This window comes from Toxorhynchites rutilus, chromosome 3 (genome assembly GCF_029784135.1).
Source record: "Toxorhynchites rutilus septentrionalis strain SRP chromosome 3, ASM2978413v1, whole genome shotgun sequence".
Lineage (NCBI taxonomy): Eukaryota > Metazoa > Arthropoda > Insecta > Diptera > Culicidae > Toxorhynchites > Toxorhynchites rutilus.
The window spans coordinates 144,361,971-144,388,881 of NC_073746.1; the positions used below are offsets into that span (position 1 = coordinate 144,361,971).

Genomic DNA, 26,911 nt, shown 5'->3' on the forward strand with positions numbered 1-26,911 from the left:
CAGTTGTTTCTAAAATTTCACAGCCCTATAGAATAATATTCGAAGGTATAAACAAGCGCGTAGTTCTACGTCAACAATGCGGTCGTATCTTGGACACAACCTCCTATAATTTTTTTGCTTGGCCCCACTGTGCATTGCCTCCAAATTGATGTATCGATCATCAGAATCGGTTCAGTAGTTCAAAAGTTAATTTTTTTTTTTTAATTTAATTTTTGAAAAAAGTTTAACACGGAAAGGCTGTTTCATGTAGAATAGCATATAGATTCAGTTTCTGATGTTACTTTTCTTAAATGGTTAGGACTTCGCAAAGTATTTAAATTTCATAAATTTTTTAAAACTCATAATTTTTAAATTTTAATTTAGTGAGTCCAGCATGACACTGTGCAATATAAAAAATATGCAATATACAAAATATCGTAGGGGAGTTGTTTTGAGATATAAAGTATTTTAATGTTAAATAAATTTTCTAATAAGATTTTTTAAGAGTGTATTTAAAGTGTTATTAAAGTGCATTAATTTCCCTACAACTTTACTAAACATCATATTTTAAACAGACATCAGGATTTCGTGTTGAGATTTTTTTTAAATAAATTTTGTTTTCGATGAAAAATTCAAATTTTCAATTTTTTTTTCTGTATAAAAAAAATCTCGCTGCACTAGAAATATTGTTTTGATTTTTGCATAACCAAAGGCGCAATGAAGTGATTTTACAAGACAGCGGCAAACAGTGTTATTGGGGTTAACGGGCAGTGGCAACTATATTGTCACCATTTTCTTCAACTGTTTCAATAGTTAATTTTGTACCAAAGGTAAATATGTGTTCTACCTCATGTAAGGATTATTTTCTCTGAAGTTGAATTCGATATACAATTTCCACGACCTTATGAAGGGTTAATAGTTGATCTTCCAAATATTCTGTTCACCACTGATTAGGTAGTGACAATAAATTTATTCAGCCTCAAATTAGTAATCAGCTATTTCGACCAGCTTTTGTACATACACAACTAAACAGTGCTCAGTGATTTTCTCCTTTCAACAGCCAGATCGACCCCAACGGAGCAATCCAGCCTCAGTCACGCCTCAGTCACGCCTCTTCGATTTGTTGTAGCACTTGCAAGTGCTACAACAGGCATTCGGCCGCAATCGCAAAAAGTAATAAAACCGACTGCTATGAATCAAAACTTTTATTGGACAACCACCCACCAAAAGCTCTATTCAGTCGCTCCCGCTATCACGAGCTTGCGGTATGCGCTGTTGGTCGTTACGGCCCTTTTTTAGTGCTCGGAAACGTCATTTCATTCCAGTATTCGCCTATTTCTTTCACTATACTTGCGCTCCGAATTCGCAGCCTTTTATTACCACCCTCACACACACACCCACTGTCTACAACCGTACATCACATTTCCGTATTCGCAAAACTCGTCCTCTCACTGACAGAAGTTGTATGCTGAAAAGTTCTCTGTTCTCAGTCAAATTTCCAGCAGAGAGGGGAAGTTCCCCACACCCCCGTTAGTGGTTTGTTATTCATTAACTATATCCAAACCTACTTTCCTTTCGATGTCATCGAAAGCATTGTAAAACAGATGTATGACTGTCGTATATAATTCAACAAACAAAAATTTTATTCATAAAAACCTCCATTAAAACACCGAATCTTTCGCGCTTTCGGATTCAGCGGGGGATCAACACCATCATTTTGGTGTTTTTTTTCATTCTCCCACGAAACGAGATTTTTATGCTGTGCAACATTGCACCGGATTGTTATTCGCGTTTGCACCCATTTTTTTGCTGCCTTCTTTCTTTTCATTTTTACCAGCAAACGCTGTTCCGTCGGTTATTAGATTCTGTTTTCCCTCTTATAAATTATGAATTCATTGTTGGTTAGAAACAGTATTTAGCGTATATTTCATTGCTACGGTCCCGGAAGAATCATTCTCCGTCTTTTGTTACGTTCAGGATAGTGAAAAAAAAACAAAAAGCGCTGCGCGACTGCGCGTTATTTAACTACTTTTTAGCACGCTGGTCTAGTGCTGAAAACCACGAGGTAGGTTATTTATTTCCCTTCAACAATCGCGACGTTTTAAAATTGCTGATTCTGCGATAACGAAAGAGTCACCGTACGTACGTACATGAGCAAATTTGGCACAAGCGTGTTTCTAAACAAAATTTTATTGTCTGAAGGGACGAAACTTAAAGTGCATACCGTTTTGTCTCATATTCCGAACAGTCTCAAATTCCGAACACTTCATTTTTAAATGTAAATTTACTATAACTCAATGTTATAAATGATTGAATAATAAAGGCCCAGACATTCTTTGGGGTATATCCTAGACTTTAACATCGTTCACAGGTATCGATACAGCCTATAATTTATAATATTAAACATTTGCAAAGAAAATGACAATCAAAACCAAAGATAAAATGTTATCGATAGCAAATTCCGCAAAAAAACAAGCATCGTTAATTTTTCAATTTTTGTACTTCTTTCAACTATTTTGTTTGTCTTTTTTCATGTTAAGTGCTAGAAAAGGTATGAATCTACAGTAAATGGATGAAAACAATGATATTTTATGCATAAATACTCATTAAAATTAGTATTGATGTAGTGTTCGGAATTTGAATCAAGTTTCGACGCATGATTCAAATTCCGAACACTTGATTTTAAATGTAAATTTACTAAACTTTAATGTTATAAATAATTGTATAATAAAAGCCTTAACATTGTTTGGGTTATAGGCTTCATTTTAACATCATTCACAGGTATCGGTGCAGCCTATAACTTATAATATCAAGCATTTGCAAAAAAAGTGACAATCGAAAGCAACGATAAAATGTTTGCGTTAGCAAATTTCGTAAAAAACAAGCATCGTTAATTTTTCAATTTTTGTACTTACTTTTCCAACTATTTGTTTCTTGTTTTCATGTTAAGTGCTAGAGACGGTAAGAATCTACAATAAATGAATGAAATAAAATGATATTTTCTACAGAAATCTTCATTAAAATTAGTGTTTGGAATATTAATCAAGTTTCTACGCATGATTCAAATTGAGAACACATCATTTTTAAATGTGAATTTAATGAACTTTAATGTTATAAACAATTTAATATTCAAAACCCTGACATTCTTTAGGTTATAGACTTCATTTTAACGTCATTTACAGGTATCGATACCCTTGGTCCCGAAACCATGTAAACTATAAGAAACAAATACAATCAAATATTACCAAAGCAAAATCCAATTTTTTTTTGCGAGCATAACATTTTTCCAAAAAAGACTAGCTAATTGATTTTTATTTGATATATCGATCTTATGAATCGGTTCAGTAGTTTAAAAGTTATGAGTTTTGTTTTAAATGCATTTTTGCTGTTCGGAATTTGAGACAAAAGTGTTCGGAATATGAGTCAGTGACAAAAATGGTGTTCGGAATTTGAGACAAATGTGATTAGTGTAATTTTCAGTTTTTCACCATGAAAACATATTTGTAAATCAATTTTTTTTTTGTAGTCAAATGAAAAAGAAGGCTCTATTGTATCCAAAAATTAAATGAATTTCGCGAAAAAGTACCATTTTGAGTGATGAGACACAGTTTAAATGCCATCATTTAAGCCATCAAAGCTTAAGTGTTCGGAATTTGAGACAAAACGGTATATGGTACGCATTGCCATTTATACTATTCTTCGGATTCTGGAGTCGTCCCAATCAATCTAAAGTATGATTTGCACAAGTCATTTCACTTAGTATTGAGTTAGCGGGGGATCAACACCATCATCCATTTATTCGCGTGTTAAAACTCAAATAACTGACACATAGGACAAACTGTTAATTTCACAAAAGCGCTCAGAGTAGTCGGGTCTGCAATGTTTTGACAGCAGATTGTAAGGAAAGTCTTCTTTCATCAGGGAGAGTTTCTATACGATTTGATTTGAGATGAATAGATACACGAATAAGACGGCTACTAAGGGTGGTCCAACCGAGTGTTAAAAGACTATTGCGAGGAAAGTAAAATCGGATTCTTGCTCGATGTTCAAAAAAATTTTTAATTGAGCCTGTAAAAATAAACAAATTCATAAAAAAAATAAAAATCCTGTATTTTGCTTGTATTATGCTTTCATTCCATCAAAACTCTCTCCATATAGGGCTAATTTTTTGCGTTCAAATTCAACTGAATCGATTATGAGTGTATCCACATAGTCTACTATCACAATTGTTTATTAATATGTTCTTAAAGATGATTTCTACTTCCTAATGTTTGCGCTGTTTGATATGCACCGTCACGTCGACAGGCTTCTCAACGTAGACCTTTTCTTTGACTAATACGGGATAAGGTTTCTCAACAGGTACGGGATATGGTTTAGGAACGGGTATGTATTCCTTGTGAATGACTGGAACCTTCTTCTCTACCTTGTACGGAACTGGCACTGGTCGATCGACTGGAACATGAACTGTTTTCTCGATAAATACAGGAACCTTCTGATTAATAATCACTGGGATCTTCTTCTCCACAGGAACTGGTACTGGGACGGGCACTTTTACGTGCTTCTCGACTTCTACTGGGTAAGGAACTGGAATCTTCTTGGTGATGGTCTTAGTCACATGAACGTCCTCCCAAATGTCACGCTTATCAATTGCTTTACTTTGCTTTTCCGAATCCACAGGTGCACCGGCCGAAAAGGCAATTGATGCCAATAAAATTATGGAAAACTAAATAATAGAAAGAAGAATTTGTATAGTATCTTGGTTGTCAATAAGCCTTCTAGAACTCACCTTCATTTTAAATCACAATTTGCTAAGGGGCCACACGTGTTGACTGAGAAAGGAACACCGAACCACTGTTGAAACCTGTGGAAACAGCCTCGCCTTTTATAATAGATCATTTGACATAATCATTGAAACTGTTTTATCACGAATCGTGAACATATCTTATAAACAATTCATAAAGTCCAAAGCAGGCCACACAGCCGCGTTCAACCATTGACCCCAAAGTGCAGATTTGACCACATAAGCAAGCATCAGTGTGTAACATTGCAACATGTTCAACGTTGAATGCTATGTATTAACACATGCTCAATCGAGTTTATTCGAGCATCTGTGAGCAGTGAGATAAGCTAGCTTTAGGGTATATGGACAAACTGTTGTATACAAGCATGTTAAGGATACATTATCAAATATTTTCAAGGTCATTTTAACTTATACTTGTTATACACTTTAATTATTCAATCCCTATTTTTCAATCGGCTGGAAATAATCTTGAGCAAAAAAACTTGCAAAACAGTGCCATCTTCCGTTGCGCAATAATTGACTGCATTGTTTTGAAAAACTAGGTGGAAATACTGGTTGATTGGTCGTTTCCATTATAATTTGTTAGACTGGCTGTGGCGTTGTCCTCAATTAGCTGAATTTCTACCAAAACTTCACAATGTAAACCAATGTATAAGTAAAACTGAGTTGTATTATACAGACGTTTGTGTGAAACGACTCCAGAAAACTAGTGAAAATTACATCTCGATAATACTCATGCTTCACTGCTGATTAGTGGATTTTCAGCAGAAAGCAGTTTTGTTACACTGTGATTTAAAACATGCATCTGTTATATGATGTAATGCAGATGTTAAGTATGATCGAACACAACACAAACTCGAAGTTATATGGGTTTTTCGATTCAACGGATGTAAAGAATAACATTACGACGTTCAAGGTAGGCTGGGTATTTAGACGCAGTGTGAAAAATAAATTCTTCGCCAACAGAGTGCGAAGTAGAAAATTTTAGGTGATTTTTTGAAACGCTGTGGCTTCGTAAAAAAAAATCTAATGATTGACATCGTTCAGATTAATTTCAGCGGTATTCGATTTTCTATGGAATCTTGGTGTCTCTAACAATTTCTTGCTTTCCGAAACCTTCCGAAATTTATTAGTCGATGTCAGATGCTGATAACATGTTCCGAGCAAATATGGATAAATACGGCTACTTCTTTGGTGATTCTGGCCGTTCTTGTAATGTCCAACGAAACTGATCAATGCACTCCAACAATTCCACCCTTTTCTTCCCCTTCATTGTTAATTCGGGTCCGGAAAGTCTTTCCTAGCTTGATTTTCTTATCCCTTATGATTTTGTGATTATGATTATGATTTTGTCTAGCTTGATTTTCTTATGACGAATTCTCTTTCCAGTAGCAAATTCGTAATCGTTGAATTTTTAAAAAGCCTTCTGAGTGACTTTTTCATCTAGGCTGTTCCTTCAGCAGCAAGAAAAATAATCTGTGCATTGTTTCAGGTCACAACGTTACCCACAGATCTAAGGCTATTCTACCCTAGATTCCTCGAGTCAAGAGAGATGCACTACGATTGATATGAGGTACAGACTAGGGGGGCGTCGCTGATCAATGGTCAGTTGCACCCCAATAGGAAGTATCCCGTGTCGGCCACACATACATAGTACTGGAGACTGCAACATCCCAATTATGAGAAACCTCGAGCCAACCGCGAGTAATCGCTTACATATTACTAACATAGTTGTTAGACAAAAATTGTCAAAATATTGGACTCCCGGCCCCGTCAGGCTAACGCCACATGTGCTTTAATATATATATTTAAAAATGGATTTCTATCTGTCTGTCTGTCTGATTCTTATGGACTCGGACACTACTGAACCGATCGACATGAAAATTGGTATGTAAAGGTTTTTGGGGCCGGGGAAGGTTTTTGTGATAGTTTGAGACCCCTCCCCCTCTCTAAAAGGGGGCTGCCATACAAATGAAACACAAATTTCTGCATTACTCGAGAATTAATCACGCAAATGGAACGAAATGTGGCATGTGGAGGTTTTAGGGTGCAATAAATGTTTCTATGGGGGTTAGACACTCCACCCTCTCTCTAAGGGGGGGGCTGCCATACAAATGAAACACAAATTTCCACATCACTCGAGAATTAATCAAGCAAATGCAACCAAAATAGACATCTGGAGGTTTTAGGGTGCAATGAATGTTTCTATGGTGGTTAGACACTCCACCCCCCTCTCTAAAGGAGGGCTGCCAAACAAATGAAACACAAATTTATGCATTACTCGAGAATTAATCAAGCAAATGCAACCAAATTAGGCATTTGGAGGTTTTAGGGTGCAATAAATGTTTCTATGCTGGTTAAACACTCCACCCTCTCTCTAAGGGGGGGCTGCTATACAAATGATACACAAATTTCTACATCACTCTAGAATTAATCAAGCAAATGCAACCGAATGCATCTGGAGGTTTCAGGGTGCAGTAAATGTTTCTATGGTGGTTGGACACTCCACCCTCCTCTCTAAGGGGGGCTGCCATACAAATGAAACACAAATTTATGCATTAATTAATTAAGCAAACGAAACCAACTTAGGTATTTGGAGGTTTTAGGGCGCAATAAATGTTTTCATGGTGGTTAGACACTCCACCCCCCTATCTAAGGGGGGGCTGCCATACAAATGAAACACAAATTTCTGCATTACTCGAGAATTATTCAAGCAAACGTAACCAAATTTGGTATTTGGAGGTTTTAGGGTGCAATAAATGATTCTATGGTGGTTAGATCCTTCTCCTCCCTCTCTTAGGGTGGGCTGTCATACAAATGAAAAACAAATTTATGAATAATTCGAAAACTAATCAAGCAAATGGAGCCAAATTTGGCATGTGAAGATTTTAGGAGGCACGAAACGTTTCTATGGTCAATATACACTCCTCCCCCCCCCTCCCCCTCTAAAGAGAAAAAGAGAGAGGGGTCTGTGTCCGAAAATAATCTGATATTATAATGATGAGTTTTGGTAGAAGTACTATGATTTTTTTAGTAAAAGGTAAATTCAACGGGGTCAATTAGAAGACCAATCAATGAACAGTTCTGCAATTGGACTTATGAACTAGCGTTTAGTAAGAAAACGTGAATGTTTGAAGGTATTGATTACAAAAAACAAATTTTGGGCGGGACGAAGTTTGCCGGGTCAGCTAATAAAGTATGAATTTTGGGAAAAAAACAGCAATAACAAATAGTTGTCTCATTTTATATCCGCAAAATTTAAAACTTTCTGATTGAAAAGTTCAATTGACTCGAGCGGTAGAACAAAGTTTAGGAATAGCATAATCGGTTCAGTCATAGGATCATTCAAATGAGTCAATATACGATTAGCGGATTTATTATGGTCATACTTTATTTGGAACGAAAAGAATAGTTTAAGCTCTTCAAATCGCTCAAGATTTAGTTTAACAACCGCCTCCAACGAAAGCCATCTTTTTTAAAATCGTTCGTTCAACTTTTTTATAAATCATGGTATCTATGGATGCGCTGTAAAAAATTCAACATTTAAAATTGAATTTTAAAAAATCTCTAAATTTTGTATTTTTGCTGAAAATCTGTAATTCTTTATACACAGATTCTGTATCTGAAATTCGGCGAAAAATCTGTAATATACAGAATATGCCGTATATGTGGCAGGCTGGGGCGTTGTCCAAAATTGCGAACGGCACTTCATGAAATCGAAACAAATCAGCAACCTTTTTCCCATCTAAAACGAAAAGAAAACAAGAATGGTTCTTTCACATGAACTTTTTCGTGGTGAAATTTTTCACAACCTGATACACTTCTCTTCTTCTTCAATGGCACTAACGTTCCTAGAGGAACTTCGCCGTCTCAACGTAGTATTACTTGCGTCATTTTTATTAGTACTTAGTTGAGATTTCTATGCCAAATAACACGCCTTGAATGCATTCTGAGTGGCCAGCTCTAGAGAATACGCGTGATCACAGTGCAAGTCGGAGGAAATTTCATTGACGAAAAATTCCCCCGACCAGAACGGGAATCGAACCCGAACACCCGGCATGTTAGTTATGACGCTAACCACTCGGCCACGGGAGCACAACCTGATACACCCAATCATTGAATAAAGGTGAAAAGCTTTGAAGCTTAAAGCCTCTATAAAACAAACAAAGCCGAATCACTAACGGCTGACGTTCATATAAAACGTAAGCCTCTATAAAACAAACAAAGCCGAATCACTAACGGCTGACGTTCATTAGATTTTTTTTTCGAAACGATATAATTATCATGGTCACGGATGTTATTCCTTAGATGGTGACACCCGGGGCAGACCGCCCCTCTCGACCACCGTACACTACGCCACTGCGTTTAGCAATTTTTTGAGCCGACCGATCAAAGTTTGGAGTAAATTAGAGCAGCACTTTATTGCAAATTGTACCAGGAGTAGAAAATGCTATGCGTACCCTCGAAATGAACGATTCATAACTTTTTTTTTCATGAGTTTGTGATTATGGCAACAATGGGTTTTCAGATGGAATGAACACTCATTTAAAATTAAAGTGTAAAAGTAAAACCTCTTTTTTAAACAAGTGGTAAATCTTATACGAAAATTGTGCCTGAAGATGACTTTACATTAAAATTATAAGTTTTAGTGGGAATAATGAAAAATTTATGGTTGTTAGAGCTAATTAGGTAGTTTAGAAAAAAAAACCGTATCAAAATTGTAGACATTTATTTTTTTCTTTTGCGATCGCATTGATTGATTATCATATTATTCATCAGAGCACAACGTAAGAAATAACACTCACGATTTTTTATCGAAAAATCGAAAAATCCTACTTGAGAATTTTTTCTTCTAATTTTGTCGCGCAGATACCTCGTACAGTTGGTTTAGTGTTTAATATGTTTCTTAGTTGAAAAAACACTTTTTTTTCAATTTCCGTCTGGTGAAATTTACGTTGAAGAAAATCGCCATTTCTATTGCATCCGGTTTAAAAAAAAGGATTTCGAACCCGTACCTCAAAGTTTTACCCCGTCTAAATGTCGAAGTAAGTCAATCCGCCCCCTATCGATAGTTTTAGTTAGGGTTGAGACTACATGCTTCAGTAAAAGTTCAAATTTTTGCAATTTGAATCTGTCTCCGGACCTTTGTACATTTGTCATCGCGGATGAAAATTGTTATTTTGGGTAGCTGCCGCCTTATAAAGAAGGTTTGCAAAAATCAAAGAAGATCGGGTCAGAATCGACTGTTATTCGGATAATTTTACGTAGAATTGCTCCATATCTGAACATGTCTTTGTTTCACAGACACAATGAAGAGCATCCATTAACTTATTAACTATACTACATGAAGGAACCTTTTGAATTTTTATTGGTGCCCCATGTATCTATCAGTGTATTGAAAGAACTCATTACAACAAAAAAACTTTCTAACAATTTCCTTCAAGAAAGGTTCTTTATAAATCTTTCCAAGTATAGTAAGCAAAAACTTTTAGATAAAATGTAGCCGGAGAACATCTAGCAATAGCGTGACAGCTGCATTGAAAATTTTCAGACCAAACTCCGCTCTCGATACGACCAAATAAAAATATTCGAGAACAAATACCTTACATTGGCGGTTTTCCCACAAGTGAAACCCCATACGGCGGCGAAAAATTGCGTCAAACGCAGTTATAGTTTTTTTTGTTAAACAAAAATGATGAAATTAGTGCTCTTGCCGCCATGGAAAAAGAGCCACTATTCACTGATATGGAAGTGATGTTTTTGTTTGTAGTGTTTGCGCTTTTTTCCGTCCAATTGACGGCTTTATAGACTGCTGATCGGAATTGTATGGTGGGGCCTTTTTGTTGGAAATTCATACAAAAAAAAAGAGTGCAATGTGTATAAAGTTGATTAAGCCACAATAACTCTATGGGCCCATTGAAATGGAATGATTTGGTTTTCAGTGCATTAAACGCGTTGAGTTTTCTATGGTCGTTCGAACGTACGAGAACGTTTTAAATTTATGTTTATAACTCGATTTGGTGACGTTTTCAAAATAGCATAAATAACTTGACAACAATTGATGGAGATCACGAAATATGATCCATGTGTGGAGCTTTTCAGAAATGATAGTAAGCTTAGCATTATACAGAGATGGTGTCCGCTTTCGCTGTACTTGGAATATTTTCTTGTGCAGGGAACAATAATGTAATACATTTCATACTCCGACTCTCGTATTGTGCAAATAATTGGATCATGATATAGAGCAGGGGTTCTCAAACTATTTTGGGCAAAATAAGCTTTCTCCGGAATGAAGTCATACCTCAGACCAAATTTAGGATTTAATTTTTTTTTTTAAAACTTATATTTGGGATTTTTTCTTACTAAATATTTATCAATTTAGAAACATTGCAGTTAGTTCAATGAGTATACTTAACCATATTTTATCATCATATTCAACAAAATAAATAGACAAAAATGTTGATAAATGTCAAGTGTAATAAATAATTAAATAATACATAATTAATACATATTACTTAAAAACTATAAAAACATTAAATTCATAAACCAATCTATCAGCAACTACCAAAACTTCAAAATACGGTTCAATATTGGTTAATTAAAGCCTTTAATCTCCACGTTCGTTGATTTTCAAATAGTTCCTTCGGTTTCGGGTTGTTTGTAATCACATTGAAGCCATTTTTGATAAGGTATCATGATGGAAAAACGAGGAGATATTTTTTAGCGATGTCCCACAACGCAGGATACTGTGTTGAAACGTCGTAACCAGAACTTATGACAACCTTGGTTGTACTCCTGCTTGAGCTCCTCATCTATGCTGATGATAATCAACTTTACTTCCATTATCACCTTGGCTGTGATATACATAGTATAGTCATAAACACTAGTACATGAGTAAACGAATTCTACACGTAAACAGTAATACAACCATTCCAAACCGATATACTGCCGTAATATCGCATTGTGACGCAAGCGTCTGAGGCAAGAATTTTCAGTACGAGACATTTTGTAAAATTGCATGTATTATCAGAATACGCGTATATTACGGAAATCTGATCTGTACAAAATACGAGGGTTGTTCAAAAAATAAGTTTCACTGCATCAGAAATCGCGGAAAAATGAAGTTAGGACAAAAAACAAGGTGATTTTCGTAATCTACGTTTTACTTTGTATTTTTCTACATAATCGCCGTAACGTTCGAGGCATTTTTCATAGCGTGACACGAGTTTTTCTATTCCGAGCGCGAAGTGCGTAGCGTCCAACTTTTTGAAGTACGATGTAACTGCGTCACGAATTATCGAATCGTCGAAACGCCTGTTCCATCACCGTACTATTGTGAAGTTTTGGACCGATTAAGAACAAGTGGCCAGGTTTATTGACGAAAGAAGTGTTCCTCATCCACGATGCGCGGCCTCATTCTGCTCGCGTAACTCAAGCAATTGGAAAAATTGAGATGGACTGTATCCTCCTTACTCCCCAGACCTCGCCCCTAGCGACTATCACTTATTCCCGGTGATGAAACAGGCGTTCGGCGGTCAACGATTCGATAATTCGTGACGCAGTTACATCGTACTTCAAAAAGTTGGACGCTACGCACTTCGCGCTCGGAATAGAAAAACTCGTGTCACGCTATGAAAAATGCCTCGAACGTTACGGCGATTATGTAGAAAAATAGAAAGTAAAACGTAGATTACGAAAATCACCTTGTTTTTTGTTCTAACTTTATTTTTCCGCGATTTCTGCGGCACTGAATCTTATTTGTTGAACGGACCTCGTATGTACTGTTGATGGAAAAACATTGCCACCGGCTTGATTTTTGAAAAAATGCAGTTTTATTCAAGCTATGCCACTAACGCCAGTTTGTTGTAGAAACAGCAAATCTTTGTCCCTTGATGCCTGCAGAAAAAAGACGCAGGAAAGGAAGTCTTGTAATTAACAATTAAATTGTTGGGTATTTAGTTCTAATCTTGATGTGCTAATGTGAGAACAGCAATACACTTCAATCTAGGATAAATAAAGACCTGCAAAATATTAGTCAAAGAATGGAATGTAGGAAATTATTTTGGTTTTCATTAAAAATTATCAAAGAATTTCTTGGAAAAAAATTACATTGAAAAAAAAAATATTTTGAAAATTAAAATTCATTTTTCTCGAAAACATATGCTTTTAAAATTGTGTAAAAAATAGATATCAATAGCCCTTAAAATTTCCAACAAGTTTTCCACACATCGGATGACGGTCACATTTACATGGAAAAAGTTTTTCGAACAACAACTTTTTCATGTTTTTCTTCGAAAAATTACTATTAATGTTCAATTCGTTACATTTTTATGTAAAAATTACCTCATTTTAAATGTTCTGCTATCTTTTCTCTATTTAGTAACATGTCAAGAACATGTCACACAAAAATATTACGAGCAAAACATAATTTTTTTCAGGGGTCTTCATACAAACAAAACTTATACTCCAAAAACTATAAAAGATATAAAGTTGATGTCTTCCACAAAAGTTTATATTTTAACAATATCTAAAACTTTGTCGAATCCATTATATCGCTATCTTGACTTTAAACAAAATTAAGATAAGTTGTATTTTTTTCAAAAAAAACGTGAAAAAGTTTTTGTTCGAAAAACTGTAAAAGTGCCCATCTTTCGATGTATGGACGACTTGTTGGAAATTGTAAGGGCTATTCATATATATATTTTGGGAATTTAAAAAAAATACGTTTGGGAATTTTAAAAAAATACGTTTTCCAAAAAAATTTTGGTATTTTTTTCAACAATTTTCTACTTTTAGTTATAAACTTTTTTAAAAATTTAGTGAAAAAAATTGGCTTGTTCCAAAAAGTAGTCTAATTCTTTTTCGAATATTTCAAGTATGCAAAGTTGCTTAAATGACCTATGTCTTTACACCCACAACGTTTCACTACTACACTGCGTTTCACAACTATAGAACCGCTCATTTTTTATAAGTTTCCAGAGATGTGTAAGAAGTCGGTTGGATTGAAGTATATCGTGTGTGATATAACAACAATCTTCATTCAAAAGACTGACCATTTGAACTTTATTGTTGTGTTCAGGGGCGAAACATTCAAAAAACAAAGAAATTCCAGCGTTTCATAACTTTACAACCAGATGGAAAAACTCTCACTCCTTTAAAAAATTAAGGTCAATTTCACATGAATTACAATAAGTTTCTAATTCATAGGTCATCTTTAGTTCTCAATCAGTTCAAATAACCCATTTGGGGTGGTTTTGACCAAGCTGCGCCATGTTGTAGTGTGTATCTTGTTCTACGCAGAGGATACTGCTCTTTAAAGCTCTTCAAATCATTCATGCTGATGTAAGCTGCATCTACTATTGGTACGATCACTCCTCATATGTTCTTGATAGGGTTTTGATCTGGTAAACAAGCTGACCAGTCCAGAATCTGAAGCCCCTATCCAATAAACCATACCTTGACTTTCCGGATGTTATGAATTGATGCCAAATTACCCAATTTTCACGGTGTTTTCGATGCAAAAACAGAAGTAAATGATTCTGAAGTACTTAATTGCACTTCTAACTGTACTTCGGTGTTGATGAAAAGCTATCTGAACCAGGCCGTTTTGAAAATATTTTCCTCAAACCATCAAACTGCCGCCTGCAAAATTACGAGTTGAAGAATTAAATGACACGTTCCGTAAGTCCTTCCAGTATGAAGAAATTCTATTCAAGTTGTATTTCATTTTATCAGAAAAGTTCTCCTGGAATCGAGAAATCCATTAGATTAGCTTCCACATTAGTTTTTGGACCTGCAGCTTCAGAGATGAGATTTTTATGGTTTGGGGAGAAATTTATCAAAAAATCCTGCTTTAGATAGCTTACAACCAACACGAATGAACAGACAGAAGTGCAAAGAAGCAATTCAGATTCATTTACTGCTATTTTTGCATTAAAAACAACTTGATAATCGGGTAATTTGGCATCAATTCATAAAATCCGGAAAGTCATGACATGGTTTGATGAATAAAGGCTTCAGATTCTGGACAAGCTGACCATTGTTTACTAGATCAAAACCCTATCAAGAACTTATGAGGAGTGATCGTATGAATAGTAACGGGTGTTAAATAAAAAATGAGAATTTTTTCAATACCTTTCAGTAACTCCAATAAAGAGCGTAAAATTTTCTTTCTCCAAGAAAATTGCTCTTTGGGCTCCCTAGAAACAGTAGGCGTGTTTGGTTTTGCTAGTTTGAATTTAGTCAAAGCAAAGATGGCGAGCACGTGCTCCGCGAACGCATTGTACGGTTCTACGAAACGCATTTCCAGCCAGGAAAAAAGTTCACGGTGGCACATTTTAAGGAAGAAAATGTATCTGTCAGTACGGTATATCGTATCCTGGGTTCCCTGAACGTAGAGCGGAAGGTCGGAAGTGGTCGTCCGGTGACGATAATGACGAAGCAGAGGAAGACATCGTTAAAGAAGCTGTTTGACAACAAGGTTGCAACCAGCCTGCGTGACGCCGGTCGGAAATATGGCTGCTCCCACGTATTGATCCATCGGACCCTCAAGATGGATGGAATCGTCTGTAGGAAGAAGACGAGGTCGCCGGAGTACACGGAGGAGCAGATTGAGACGGTTAAATCACAGTGTCGATGGATGACCAAAAAATACCGCGGGACGTCTTTCGTTCTGGACGACGAAAGCTATTTTCCGCTGTCCAAAACGCATATTCCAGGAAATGATAATTACTACTCCAGCGACAAGTCATTCACACCGCCTGAAGTGAAATACAAGTTCAAGCACAAGAAAGAAGGCATGTGACTTTTATTATGGCAAACGTTCATTACGGAAGATGTTGTTATGTGAAATTTGCTGTCCCTGCTCGTTCATCCTACGCTATCAGAACAGATCAAAAAATCACATCGCATCACAATCAAATAACGTCACATCATAGTGGAAATGGCGCTTGTGCCACTCCGTTTTCAAGCTTTTACGGGGCTATTTTTTCACATTTCTGTAAAACTTCACAGTTGTTTGAAAGGCTATTATTTTCGTTTTTGAGATATTCAATGTTAACCGGTAGTCCGGTAGTCCGAAAAATCATTTCTCCCCTTTTATTCAAAAATTAAATTCACATTTATATCCTTATTTTACTAACTTAAATTTAGGTCGCGCTAGAATCTTAGGCGCATGTTTCTGTGGTTTTGACTCTGCGCGTACCTTGCTAAATAACAAACAGAACGAAATTGAACATCATACGCGGAAATAACTAAATAAATCAGGGTGCTTCACTGAGTGCTCTTCGAACTCAAATGTTCTTGAGGAACTATACAAATTGTGAAGAAAATATTGAAAGAAAAAAGGAATTGAGACGTCTGAAGACTGATGAACATAAAATCAATGAATAAATCGTAGTTGTCCCTAAGAAAAGGAAACTTTCAACGCAAGGGCCTGTAGCCTGTGGCGTATGAGAAGGGCAAGTTTACAAACGATATATCAAATCACAAATTAGTTTTACAGCAAACAACTTGATGCAAAAGGTCTGGGAGTAGAAATTTGGCTATACGGACTTGGGCAACAATGTTTTGGTTTATATGGTATGTTTTGGTATAAACATTTATACTAGAAAAATCCACGTTTATTCGTGCTAAATCAGCAAAATACTCTAAACGAGAGCATAATTGTGGAACAGTTGACAAACTATACTAGTATAGCAAAACTGAAGATCAAAAATTGAAACACAAATTGACCACGTTTTGCTCGAAATGTTTACGGGTTTAATAAATTACAGAACCCATCTTAACGTTAACCCCTTATCTTGTAATATTAAGCCACACACGTGGTTTGTAGATTGGGCTAAAAACGATAACATCGAATCCAACTCGTGTTGTCTTCGCACATTTTAGGACTCCGAAACACTCAGCACAGCAGTGAAATGTCTTGATGCGTGATCGCAACATCGTTCGAGTTTAGTCCGCAATGTTGAAAATTGAATTATAGAATGAAGGGTTTACTGGAACTGTATCATAATCTGATAACTGCGTTGAAATAACCGTGAATTCATTCTTCAAACGTAAACAATTACGTCGTTCAGTTGACAATTATCAAAGTTATACAATAATTCAATTAACAAGATTAACGCTCCCTCTGCTATACGAATCAGAAAATTTGAACCACTCCTCATTTGTTCAACCAGTATACAACTGATAGTATTTCCGTCAATTCAATTAACTATACAGTCAGCAGATACCAATCGTTTACGAAAGCGCCTATTGGAAAATAATTTAATCTTAAAAATCGCAGGGGAGCGAACCGACAGTCTGTTGAACCGAACAAAGAGAAGTGATGATAATCAACAGTTCAGCGGTGTGCAATCGCTTGCATTTTGCAATGGAATAATAAGTTATAATAGCTGCTGGATTGCATGATCGACATCTGCAAATTGGCTCAATCAGAGATGAGATCAATCAATCTTCGAATTGATAATTTTTATTTTGAATTTATTTTCTCACTTTCGTTGCAGTATTTACATCAAGATGTTGAATCTGATCGACTAGAGTTGCGTAAATGTTAATTAATTTGTAGAAGTACTTTTTTCTATTATTTGTGATCACTATCGATATGATAATTAATTTTCACAGAACTTGAATGAGGAGCTTCCTTCTTGGCTTCTGATTGAGACGATTCAGAGTACTGCGGCTGTTGATCGTAAGAACTCTGCCCATGATGCTGATGATTGTTATAATCATTCAGTGAATTATCCCCATCGTAGTTCTCTCCATCATCGCGAGCTTCTTGTTTCTCTACATAGACAGGTTTTTCAATGTAGACTGGATAGGGCTGGGGAACTTCAACATTGTGCACCACAGCAACAGGGACCTTTTTCTCGACTTCGACGGCAACAGGTCGATCGATGTGTTTGATGACTTGTTTCTCGATGTAAACCGGATATGGCTTGGGTACGTGAACCGCGAACGGCTTTGGCACTGGAACTTCAATTTTTTTGACAACCGGAACTTTCACCTCGACATGTACCGGTACTTTTCTCTCAATCACAACTGGAACTTTCTTCTCCACGTAAACTGGAACCTGCTTTTCTACATGTACAGGATATGGAACGGGACGATCAACAAGTACCCTTTTCTCGACGTAAACCGGAACTTTTTTTTCAACTTCCACGGGATATGGAATTTTCACCGGGTACGGAATCGGACGATCAATGTGGATTGGTACCTTCTTTTCAATGATAACAGGAATCCGTTTCTCCACCGCTACAGGATAAGGTACAGGCCGATCGATATGAATTGGTACTCTCTTCTCGACAATCACATGTTTCACACCGTCGACTGGAGTATCTTCAGTTATGTGGGAATCCTCGTTCAAGTTGTGTCCGAAAGTGCGTCGTGTCGCACCTACATCATATCCAAACGATGGCTCGAAACCACTGTGTAACTCAGGTGCGGATACAATTCCAAAATCTTCAATGACACGCTTTTCCTGAACTTTAACACTCTCCTCAGCCACCATATCTTGTTCCGGTTTCGTATCGTCCGATGACTTCACAGCAACCACTCCGTGCACGGTCAGTCCCACTAGAAAAACTAAATACAACTAAAAAATGAAACAAAGTTTAAGATATAACAAGTTCGTAATCACTAGATTGCATCTTTTCTTCTCGGTACCTCCATCGCAGTTTTCGCTTCTTCCACCGATTACTCGCCAAAGCCAAACACAGCCAACGATCGAAGGCAAATGATGTGCACCATTATTTTGCGCATCCAATTTATAAGACGATCACAACTTTCCACCCAAATTGTGCCAACATCGCATACAGCCGTCTGATTTCATGTTTTCGGATGACCATGTGAAAACGATACAACCGAGCCAACCAAACCAAAACATTACGCTCGGTTAAACAACGCTGGGTGCAAGTTACTCCCAAGGGTTCCAACATAAATCTTTGTGGGTTCCATTCAGAAGGCAGCACAACTGTTTAAAATTCAAAGTATATATAGCAAAAAGTAATTGTGTAAACTTCCGTAAACCTTCTATGCACTCCAGTTGTAAATATGGTGTTGATCCTGATTGAATTTAAAGATGCCAATTGGAGAAGACACAAGCTAGTGATATTCAATTATGTTTTTGCAATCATATACACGCCTAAATAGAAATACAAATACATATAATACACATATGAGATGTATATTATATGAGTATTACAACATTTTGAAGTAGCTCTGATAAACTTTTTTTTCGAATGGATAAATTGCGCCTCCGAACGATGAAGCAATGTCCGTGGTTTCATTTCTTTGTTTTGATCGGCTGGTAATCTATTGCATATTTTGCAGCGGCCGGCTGCACAATATTTATCAGTAACATGCTGATGGTATCGTGAAAAGCTTTTTATCACGTGAATGATAGCGTGAATCATCTTCATAAAGTATATGTTTATATACGCTCGGATGATAACTAGTCGAACCAGAAGGCCAACAGTTATTTTCTATGCATTCATTTCCATCTTGCCAATGTGTTCATTTTATCATGATACAATCTTGGTTCATTCCACTTCACAACAATTTTTCCGCGTACGCGCAAAATTTCAGCATACCCTCCGTACCATACAAAATATGTAGAGAGTTGTGTTGCTCCGTGAATCCTCCGTGAATGAAAAACGCCATGTTCATGGCTCTGCCAACGATACACAAGCCAAAAGGGGACAGTAATCCTGTGACAGTCATTATGTCGCACCCACTGAGGGGAGGAATGTTTCCTATGTTGTCGCATATTAAACAGGGGAAATGGAAACCGGGGAAGATATGCAACCAAAAGCGGCGAATGTCGCTCGTGTCGCTGTGACTAAAAAAACTGAATGAACGCGATACGCTTCACATCTAGAGCACACGGTAGAAAATGAATGAAATAATCTTACATCGAAACCATTGAGATTTATTTGACGCAGAATGAAACTGAAAAAAACGATGTCATGACTCATGAAACTGATCTGTTTAGTTGATTTGCTTACGCATACTTATCACGATAAATAGGGTAAATGATCTTGGTTTGTCCGATTTGAGGTGTTTTTACGCAACTAGTAAATGCAAATCGATTTTTCCCCATGAAAATCACATATAATCTAAACGAGTTTGGGTTGGTTGGAAAGCCCCAAGTCTCTAGTTGCTAATACTACCATAAGGTGTTGAAATTATTAATTTTTTTATGTTTTTTAACGATTTTCCTCAAAGAGGAATTATGATCATGGTTTGACCACCTCTGATCATGGTTTGCCCAAAAAATGATCATGGTTTGTCCGGCTTTATAAATCACCATTTTTGAATGAAAACATTCGAATTCTCAAGTGGATGTTGCATTTATCATTACTTGAGTTTACTGTCATCATATTGGTCCATTCATAATTTAGGCTTTCTTCGGAATATTGCATTTTCTTGGACATTTTCTGCATTTTAAAAGTGTTCTCCTCAACACACTCAATATAAAGAAACTTTATTCCTGCCATACGCGAAGGACACAATAAACAAACTGCAGCGCGCCAAGCGGTAGCCATAGAAATCATGCAGACAAAACAACATTAGGGGCTGTCCACATACCACGTGGACAACTTTAGGGGGGGGTAGGGGTTACGAAAATGACCACGATTGTCCACGTTGGGGGGGGGGGATTAAGGTGTTATAGCCAATATCCACGTGGATACGTGAAATAAATATTTGAGAAAAACCAATCACATCTATATTTAAAAATCAACACGAAATCTGTTTTTCATTTGCAAGAACTTTCAAATTTTCCTTCGTGCTTGTTCTGCATATTTAACAATAAAAAAGGTTGAGCTGCCTGACTTTTTTTTCAAATACTTGAAGATGCTTAAAATTAAATTGCTACGGAAGTAAATAGTCTAGCAATTTGGTGTCAGAGAAATAATCACAAAGCAGTTTGTGAAGATTTATCAGGTTGATCAAGAGCTTCTCGATAAGTTACCAAATATCCTATGTACAGTGTTGGAAAGAAAAAAGTAAACAGCATTACGCAAAATACTTTTTCATGATTTTGTTTTTGAAAATGAACGTATTTCTTACAATGGAAATTGTGTAAATAAGCCATTTTTTTTTTTATCTCACTTATTTATTAGGCTCATTAGCATTTTAGCTGTAACAGAGCCGGGTTTTAATCGTGTACATGTACATATGTTTATGTTTCTATAAATTGTAAATTACACAGTAGTTAGTAGTAGCCATTTTAGGCGTTAAGTATTCTGTTCCATTACATTATGGTAAATCACACAGTAGTAGCCATTTAGGCGTAAGGGTATTCTTTCTGTTCTTCCATTGTTCAGCAGACCGGACAGCGAAGACAGTTGATATTGATCATTGTTGAGCTATTTATAGAACAGCAGCCCGATGTGTCTTGCAGAGCAGAGCATTGTATGGATGAATCGATCTCATTTCGACCGTGGATCGATTTCCATTGTGATGATGGTTGCGTGGACGTAGTTATTCTATAACAACACAAAGATGGTCAATTGAGGGCCCTGAGTTTGAACTCACGATCGATCGCTTGGTAAGCGAACGCGTAACCAAGTGGCTACGAAGACCCCCTAAATAAGCCATTGTTAGTATTCATTTTCAAATTTATATAAAACTCCAACTAATTGGATTTTTCATCCAGTATTGTGCATAGATGTTCAATGGAGTTGGGGTCTGGGGACTGGGATGTCCACTCAAGCATTTTAATTTTTTTGGACTGAAAATAGCGTTTCGAAACCTTCGAGGTGTGCTTGGGATCATTGTCCTGTTGGAAAATACAGCCTCATTTTCCTGAGTGACGGCTTTAAGTTCTCCTCAAAGACATTGACATAAGACTCAGCAGTCTTCTTTACATCGATCTTGACGAGATTGTCCACCCCATTCCAAGTAAACAGCCCCACACAAGCAGTGATCCTCCACTTGCTTGCTGTTGCTTGAGTAGGCTGCATAGCTCAGACATCAGGCTGCCATTTCTTTGTGTCTTTTAACCTCAAACTTACTAATCGGTTCAAACAATCTTCTTCCAAAAGTCAGTATGGCTGGAGCTCCTGGTCGTGGACCGTCAGAGGATTTTTTTCATTTTAATATAACATGCAAAATTCATACCCTAGTTGCAAATCATGACTATGTACCAAAATTGTATAAAAATTTCAAAATAGTGATAATATTTATCAAGATACACAGTTGCATGTTAACCCTTTGCGGTCGTATTCAATTCGGATATGAGTGCCATACTGGTTGGAATTATTTTTCCTTGAAAGAACAGTTATGCATAATTTGTATGACAATGAAATATAAACAAAATTTTGTCAATTCGTTGTGAACTTTACATGTGTATCTACTGAATAATGTGTTTTGAAATGCTGTTTTTATATAAAACAATATATTCTAAAACTCTCGTCCGTAAAAAAGATTTTTTGTGGCTAAAAACAGACATACGAACGCGAAGATTTAATTTTTCACTTGCATTACTTTTTCCAAAAATGTATACTTTCGCGATGAATTAAAATTCAAGCAATTTGAAAAAAAATAAAAATTTCTTTACAAAATTAACAACAAATTTCGCACGAATTACAACGACTTTATAATTCGTAGGCCATCCTTAGTTTCCAATCTATCCAAACAACGTATTCGGCCAAGGTACGGCATGTGGAAATTCAAATCTCGCTCCACGCAGAGGTAGCCGCTTGTTTAAGCTCAATAAAACTCACATGCTGCCTATTCTTTGGCAGTTCTATTCTTCTATTCTTCGTGCGATCAATCTACATAAGTTATCGATTGTGGTTGGAACTGGTAAAAAAGCAGGATAGTCCAGAATCGAAACCCCAGTCCTATAAACCATGTAAAGGACTTCTGACTTTTTTTAAATGATGCTTTATTCTGTTGGAATAGCACGGTGGTTTCGATGCAAAAACGGCAGCAAATGATTCAGGAATACTTCCTTAACTCCCATTGACATTATTTGTTTTAAAGAGGCTTTAAACTTTTCAGTTCATACGCCTCTAAATCCTTGACTCCTAACTTTTTATTCGTGTGAGTGGAAAAGTCATTTGAAACAGTCTTTTCTGATAAACAAAATCTAACATGAAATAAATTTGAAATGGAACAAGGGTGCAATCGAGGTGTTTACTTGGTAATTTTTATTAAAAAAATATTCAGGAATGTCCACGTGGACAACAGGGGGAGGGGTCTGGTCAATATCCACCTTTGTCAACGAAGAGGGAGGGGGAGTCTAAAATCGTGCTTTTTGTGTCCACGTGGTATGTGGACAGACCCGCATTGAACTGGATAACTCATGATCAGAATAGAGTTCATCAAAGTGCGTTAATTTAATGGTTTTGCTATGTAAATCTGTTACAAATGGTGTGCAAGAATGATGTTTACAATATTTGTAAGTGTTATAATCCAGAAAAGGGCTGAATACGTGCGAAATAATCATCAGGTGATCGATTAAAAGTTAGCTCGAATGAGGGGCGCCTTGACACCAAAAGATGGTGTATTTTATAATCCTTTAAAAAATATGATTCCGTAGAAATATACTATAAAACTACTGTAATTCATGAAAAAGACTATTTTATTTATACGTTTTGAAACACTCGGATACTTGATTTGACAAAGGTGTGCTTAATTAGAGCATTCAAAAAAATGGACAAACCATGATCATATTTTCGACTGGACAAACCAAAATCATTTACCTTATATTGTTTTTAAATTTTCCCGAGTGTTGGCAAAATAAGCTATGATAAGTCAAATAATTCTACCGGTAGATTTAGCTTTTTGACCTCGATGAAAAGAAAAGCAGGTGTCGAAAATGTTGATTTTTGCCTCCTAGGTATTTTATTTCTAATTTCAAAACTAATAAAACATTAAATAACTCAAAAATACAATTAACATAGCTTTGTTGAGCAGAAAAAGTTCTATCGAATGAATACTTACCCTTTTCCAAACAGCAAACAAATAGTTGTAAAATAACAGAAATATAAAAACGCTATGAACTCATTCTCCAACCCAATATAAAGTCTTTCTATTCGAAACTTCGAAAACTTCTCATTCTGTGTAGGTCAATTAAATATCTGATTCCTAAAAGATAATTTTGAAATCTTGCGTCGTGCTTAACGGTAAGGGAATTGGGGGTAAAATAGTCACCCTAAGTAGGGTTACCACCTGTCCTGATTTAGCAGGACGTGATTTTGAGATCTACGAGGGCGGTCCGATAAGTACTTAGCCTCACCGTCCGATGGTGTCAGTATCGCAAGAGAGATTACTTATCGTGTAGTACATTCCCGTAAACGGCTACTGTCAAAATTTCAGCCGAATCGGACTCGTAGTTTTGTTTTGACCGAGTGTGGAAGCGGGCGTGTCCACGGATTTAAGAAATATGGAAAAAAATGGAAATTCCGCCTTCGTCACGGCCAAATTGGTCGAATTACACTACGAACTGCTTCCCCATTCACCGTATTCTCAAGATGTGGTCCGGCGCGCATTTTTTTGTTTCCAAACTTGAAGTTGGAGCATCGCTGGGTCAAGAGGATCGAGCTAAAAGGAGACTATGTTGAGAAATAAATCGCCACTTTTCGAAAATTTTTGTTTTTTTTTTTTTGTAGGCTAAGTACTTATCGGACTGCCCTCGTATTTGGGGCGTCCTGATTCATTTTTCATAATCAAGCTTTTGTTTTCTTCAGAAATTCAATTTTGTTGCAGAATCAGACTTATATTCAGTGTATTCTGTTTTTGAGTAAAACCATTTTTATTGAAGACTAAAGTTTTGTGAGCGTATAGATAGGCTTTTTATTAATTTGTACTGTATTTTGAGTATACAGAAAACTCTTATATTCCTTAATATTCCACTATGATTATTTTCAATGATTTTATTCTAATGAACATCTGATGAATGAATTGTGATTTACATTGTTGTAAGATCAGAGTTTCAACATAACTGTCTTCAACATACAATCGATATTGATAGCTCCGTTGCACAACTTTAAAAATGTCTTCATATTTACACGACTTGTGTAGGAAAATTGAAGAATTTTTGTGATTTCGTCGGTGAACATGATGCTTAATTGCTTGAGCAGGGTAACACACTATTCCTTTCTCTTGGACCTTTTATCGAGAGGATTCTTACTATTTTTGATGGATTGCGCTCTTGTTTTTTTTCACAAAAAAGTGTCCTGTTGTACTACGGGATTCAACTGAAAACCAACGCTTAAAACTATGGTTACTTTTAACCAGAGACTTCAGTTGGTGACCTTTCAAATATGTATTCGTCTTGTTGAAATAGACGATGTATCTGCCACTGATATTGCCATTAATTTTGATGATTTTATTAGAATTCTTATCAGCGTCAAATCGTCTTCATCTCGATTATCCCCAAGGTTAGCCTCACACCATGGTTCAAAGGGACTTCATTCGCAACTTCTGCCGACTCATATCCAATCACTGTTAGATCACTGTCGTTAGACGCGCTGTTATTTCGTATCAATCTTACCAGCAACAATCTCTGCGTTTGTGGTCAAGACTAACACGACATTGAGCATGTTGTTTGGTCGCGCGAAGTGCATCTTGTAACCAGATCCAATTGAGAAAACTCTATTCGGGTCCGAGGGAAACAATCCATTGTGCCGGTACGGGATGTGTTGGTTCGGTTAGACCAAATCTATCTATTCCACAAAACTATCGATCTCCGTGTGTAAACATCAAAATTGTGCAAATCTCCTTATGTCCCCTCCTCTCTATGATAAAAATATGTCACCCTACTAACTAACTCGTCTGCGTTTAATCGACTTCCCACCCTATTAACCGTAGAATAAGCAAATTGTAAATATACTATAGAATTAAAAATGGATTTAGAATTTGGCTTAATCAATTTTATATAACTGAGCCTGTAAGAATGAACGATTTATAAAAAAACAGAGAACTCTTCAACAAAAAAGGAAAGAAGTTTTTCTGACTAGTGAGGAGCAAAGTGGTCTTGAAAGTTTAATTAATTCAAAAGGAAAATAGTCAACGAAATATATTTAAACTGTGGATAATTTTACAATACTGCGTTAGAGTACGAGGTCTGTTAAAAAAAATATCGCGACTTTGAATTTACGCGGGTTAAGTATATTCGATTCTAGATTTTTTGTGGCATTATGTTGGTACTCATGCCTCTGACTTATGCTGACATCTTTTTCTATGCCAACAACAATTTTGGATTCCTCCCAAAAAAGATAGACCAGCTTTAAAACGTTATGGAAGCGTGATTATTATTCATGATTAAACAACAAGCCATAAATTATTTCCAATGTCGATTTTAACGTAGGACTACGTCTTTCATTAAGGATGCCAAATCAGAAAACAGGTCACGTTTTTATGAAATAAAGTCAACGTTGATAACTATTTTTGCTGCGAACGGCTATCAACGAATTTCAACCAATCGAATTGGAAATTTCTAAGATTTGTTTGATATACTATACATAACAATCCCATAGTCTGTATATGGTTTGAATTGATGAAAATTGGAAGCATTCCCACTTCCCCATACATTTGTTCCGTCAATTTATGTGCATTCCCGAACAGAGCTGTCAATAACGGGCAACTTATGCAACCACTAGAATAGAAACAACGAAGTGGGATAGCCAAGTGAATATTTGCGAAGTAAATCCCACCCTTGCATAGTAGGTAAGCTGTCGCTAGCGTATAAGTATTACATCTCCTCTGAGGAAAATTCTCAGAATTTTTCTGTGTCCAAAATAACAAAGGCCGCTTATTCTGCTCGTTTTGTGTTTTATGTTTCCCCTAGAGTTGTGAACGCTAGTGAAAATTTGTTTTCATGGTTTCGTTGTTTTAGTTGCGCTAAACATAGAACTTGTTCTTTTTCTGTACATCTGAATAGCACACCTGCGATACATTTAGTTGCCATTCGTATTGACGAATTAAGCAAAACTTAATCAACTCATGCGACACCTACATTAGAGCTCAGAACCACACAAGTGATGATGTTTGTTTATTTCACGCACTTAAAAGCATGGTTCGGTCGTGATTATTAATTTTATTTCCATTTAGATTCATTTCAACCATTAAATATCGTCATGTAACCAAACGTTGGGTTACAATGACAAATTTCGTGGA

At 36.4% G+C, this 26,911-nt stretch overlaps 2 protein-coding genes across 2 annotated transcripts; both read right to left on the reverse strand.

Moving 5' to 3' along the window:
- Positions 1 to 4,243: 4,243 nt before the first annotated feature.
- LOC129773539 (zinc finger protein 512B-like) lies at positions 4,244 to 4,771 on the reverse strand. Its single transcript, XM_055777153.1, has 2 exons — positions 4,766 to 4,771; positions 4,244 to 4,702 (listed from the first exon to the last, which is right to left on the reverse strand). The coding sequence occupies exons 1-2, from the start codon at positions 4,769 to 4,771 to the stop codon at positions 4,244 to 4,246; spliced, it is 465 nt and encodes a 154-aa protein (XP_055633128.1).
- Positions 4,772 to 17,309: 12,538 nt separating this feature from the next.
- Positions 17,310 to 18,504, reverse strand: LOC129777032 (titin-like). Its single transcript, XM_055783080.1, has 2 exons — positions 18,446 to 18,504; positions 17,310 to 18,374 (listed from the first exon to the last, which is right to left on the reverse strand). Exons 1-2 carry the CDS (start codon positions 18,449 to 18,451, stop codon positions 17,364 to 17,366), a joined length of 1,017 nt encoding a protein of 338 aa, XP_055639055.1. The 5' UTR covers positions 18,452 to 18,504; the 3' UTR covers positions 17,310 to 17,363.
- Positions 18,505 to 26,911: the final 8,407 nt, after the last annotated feature.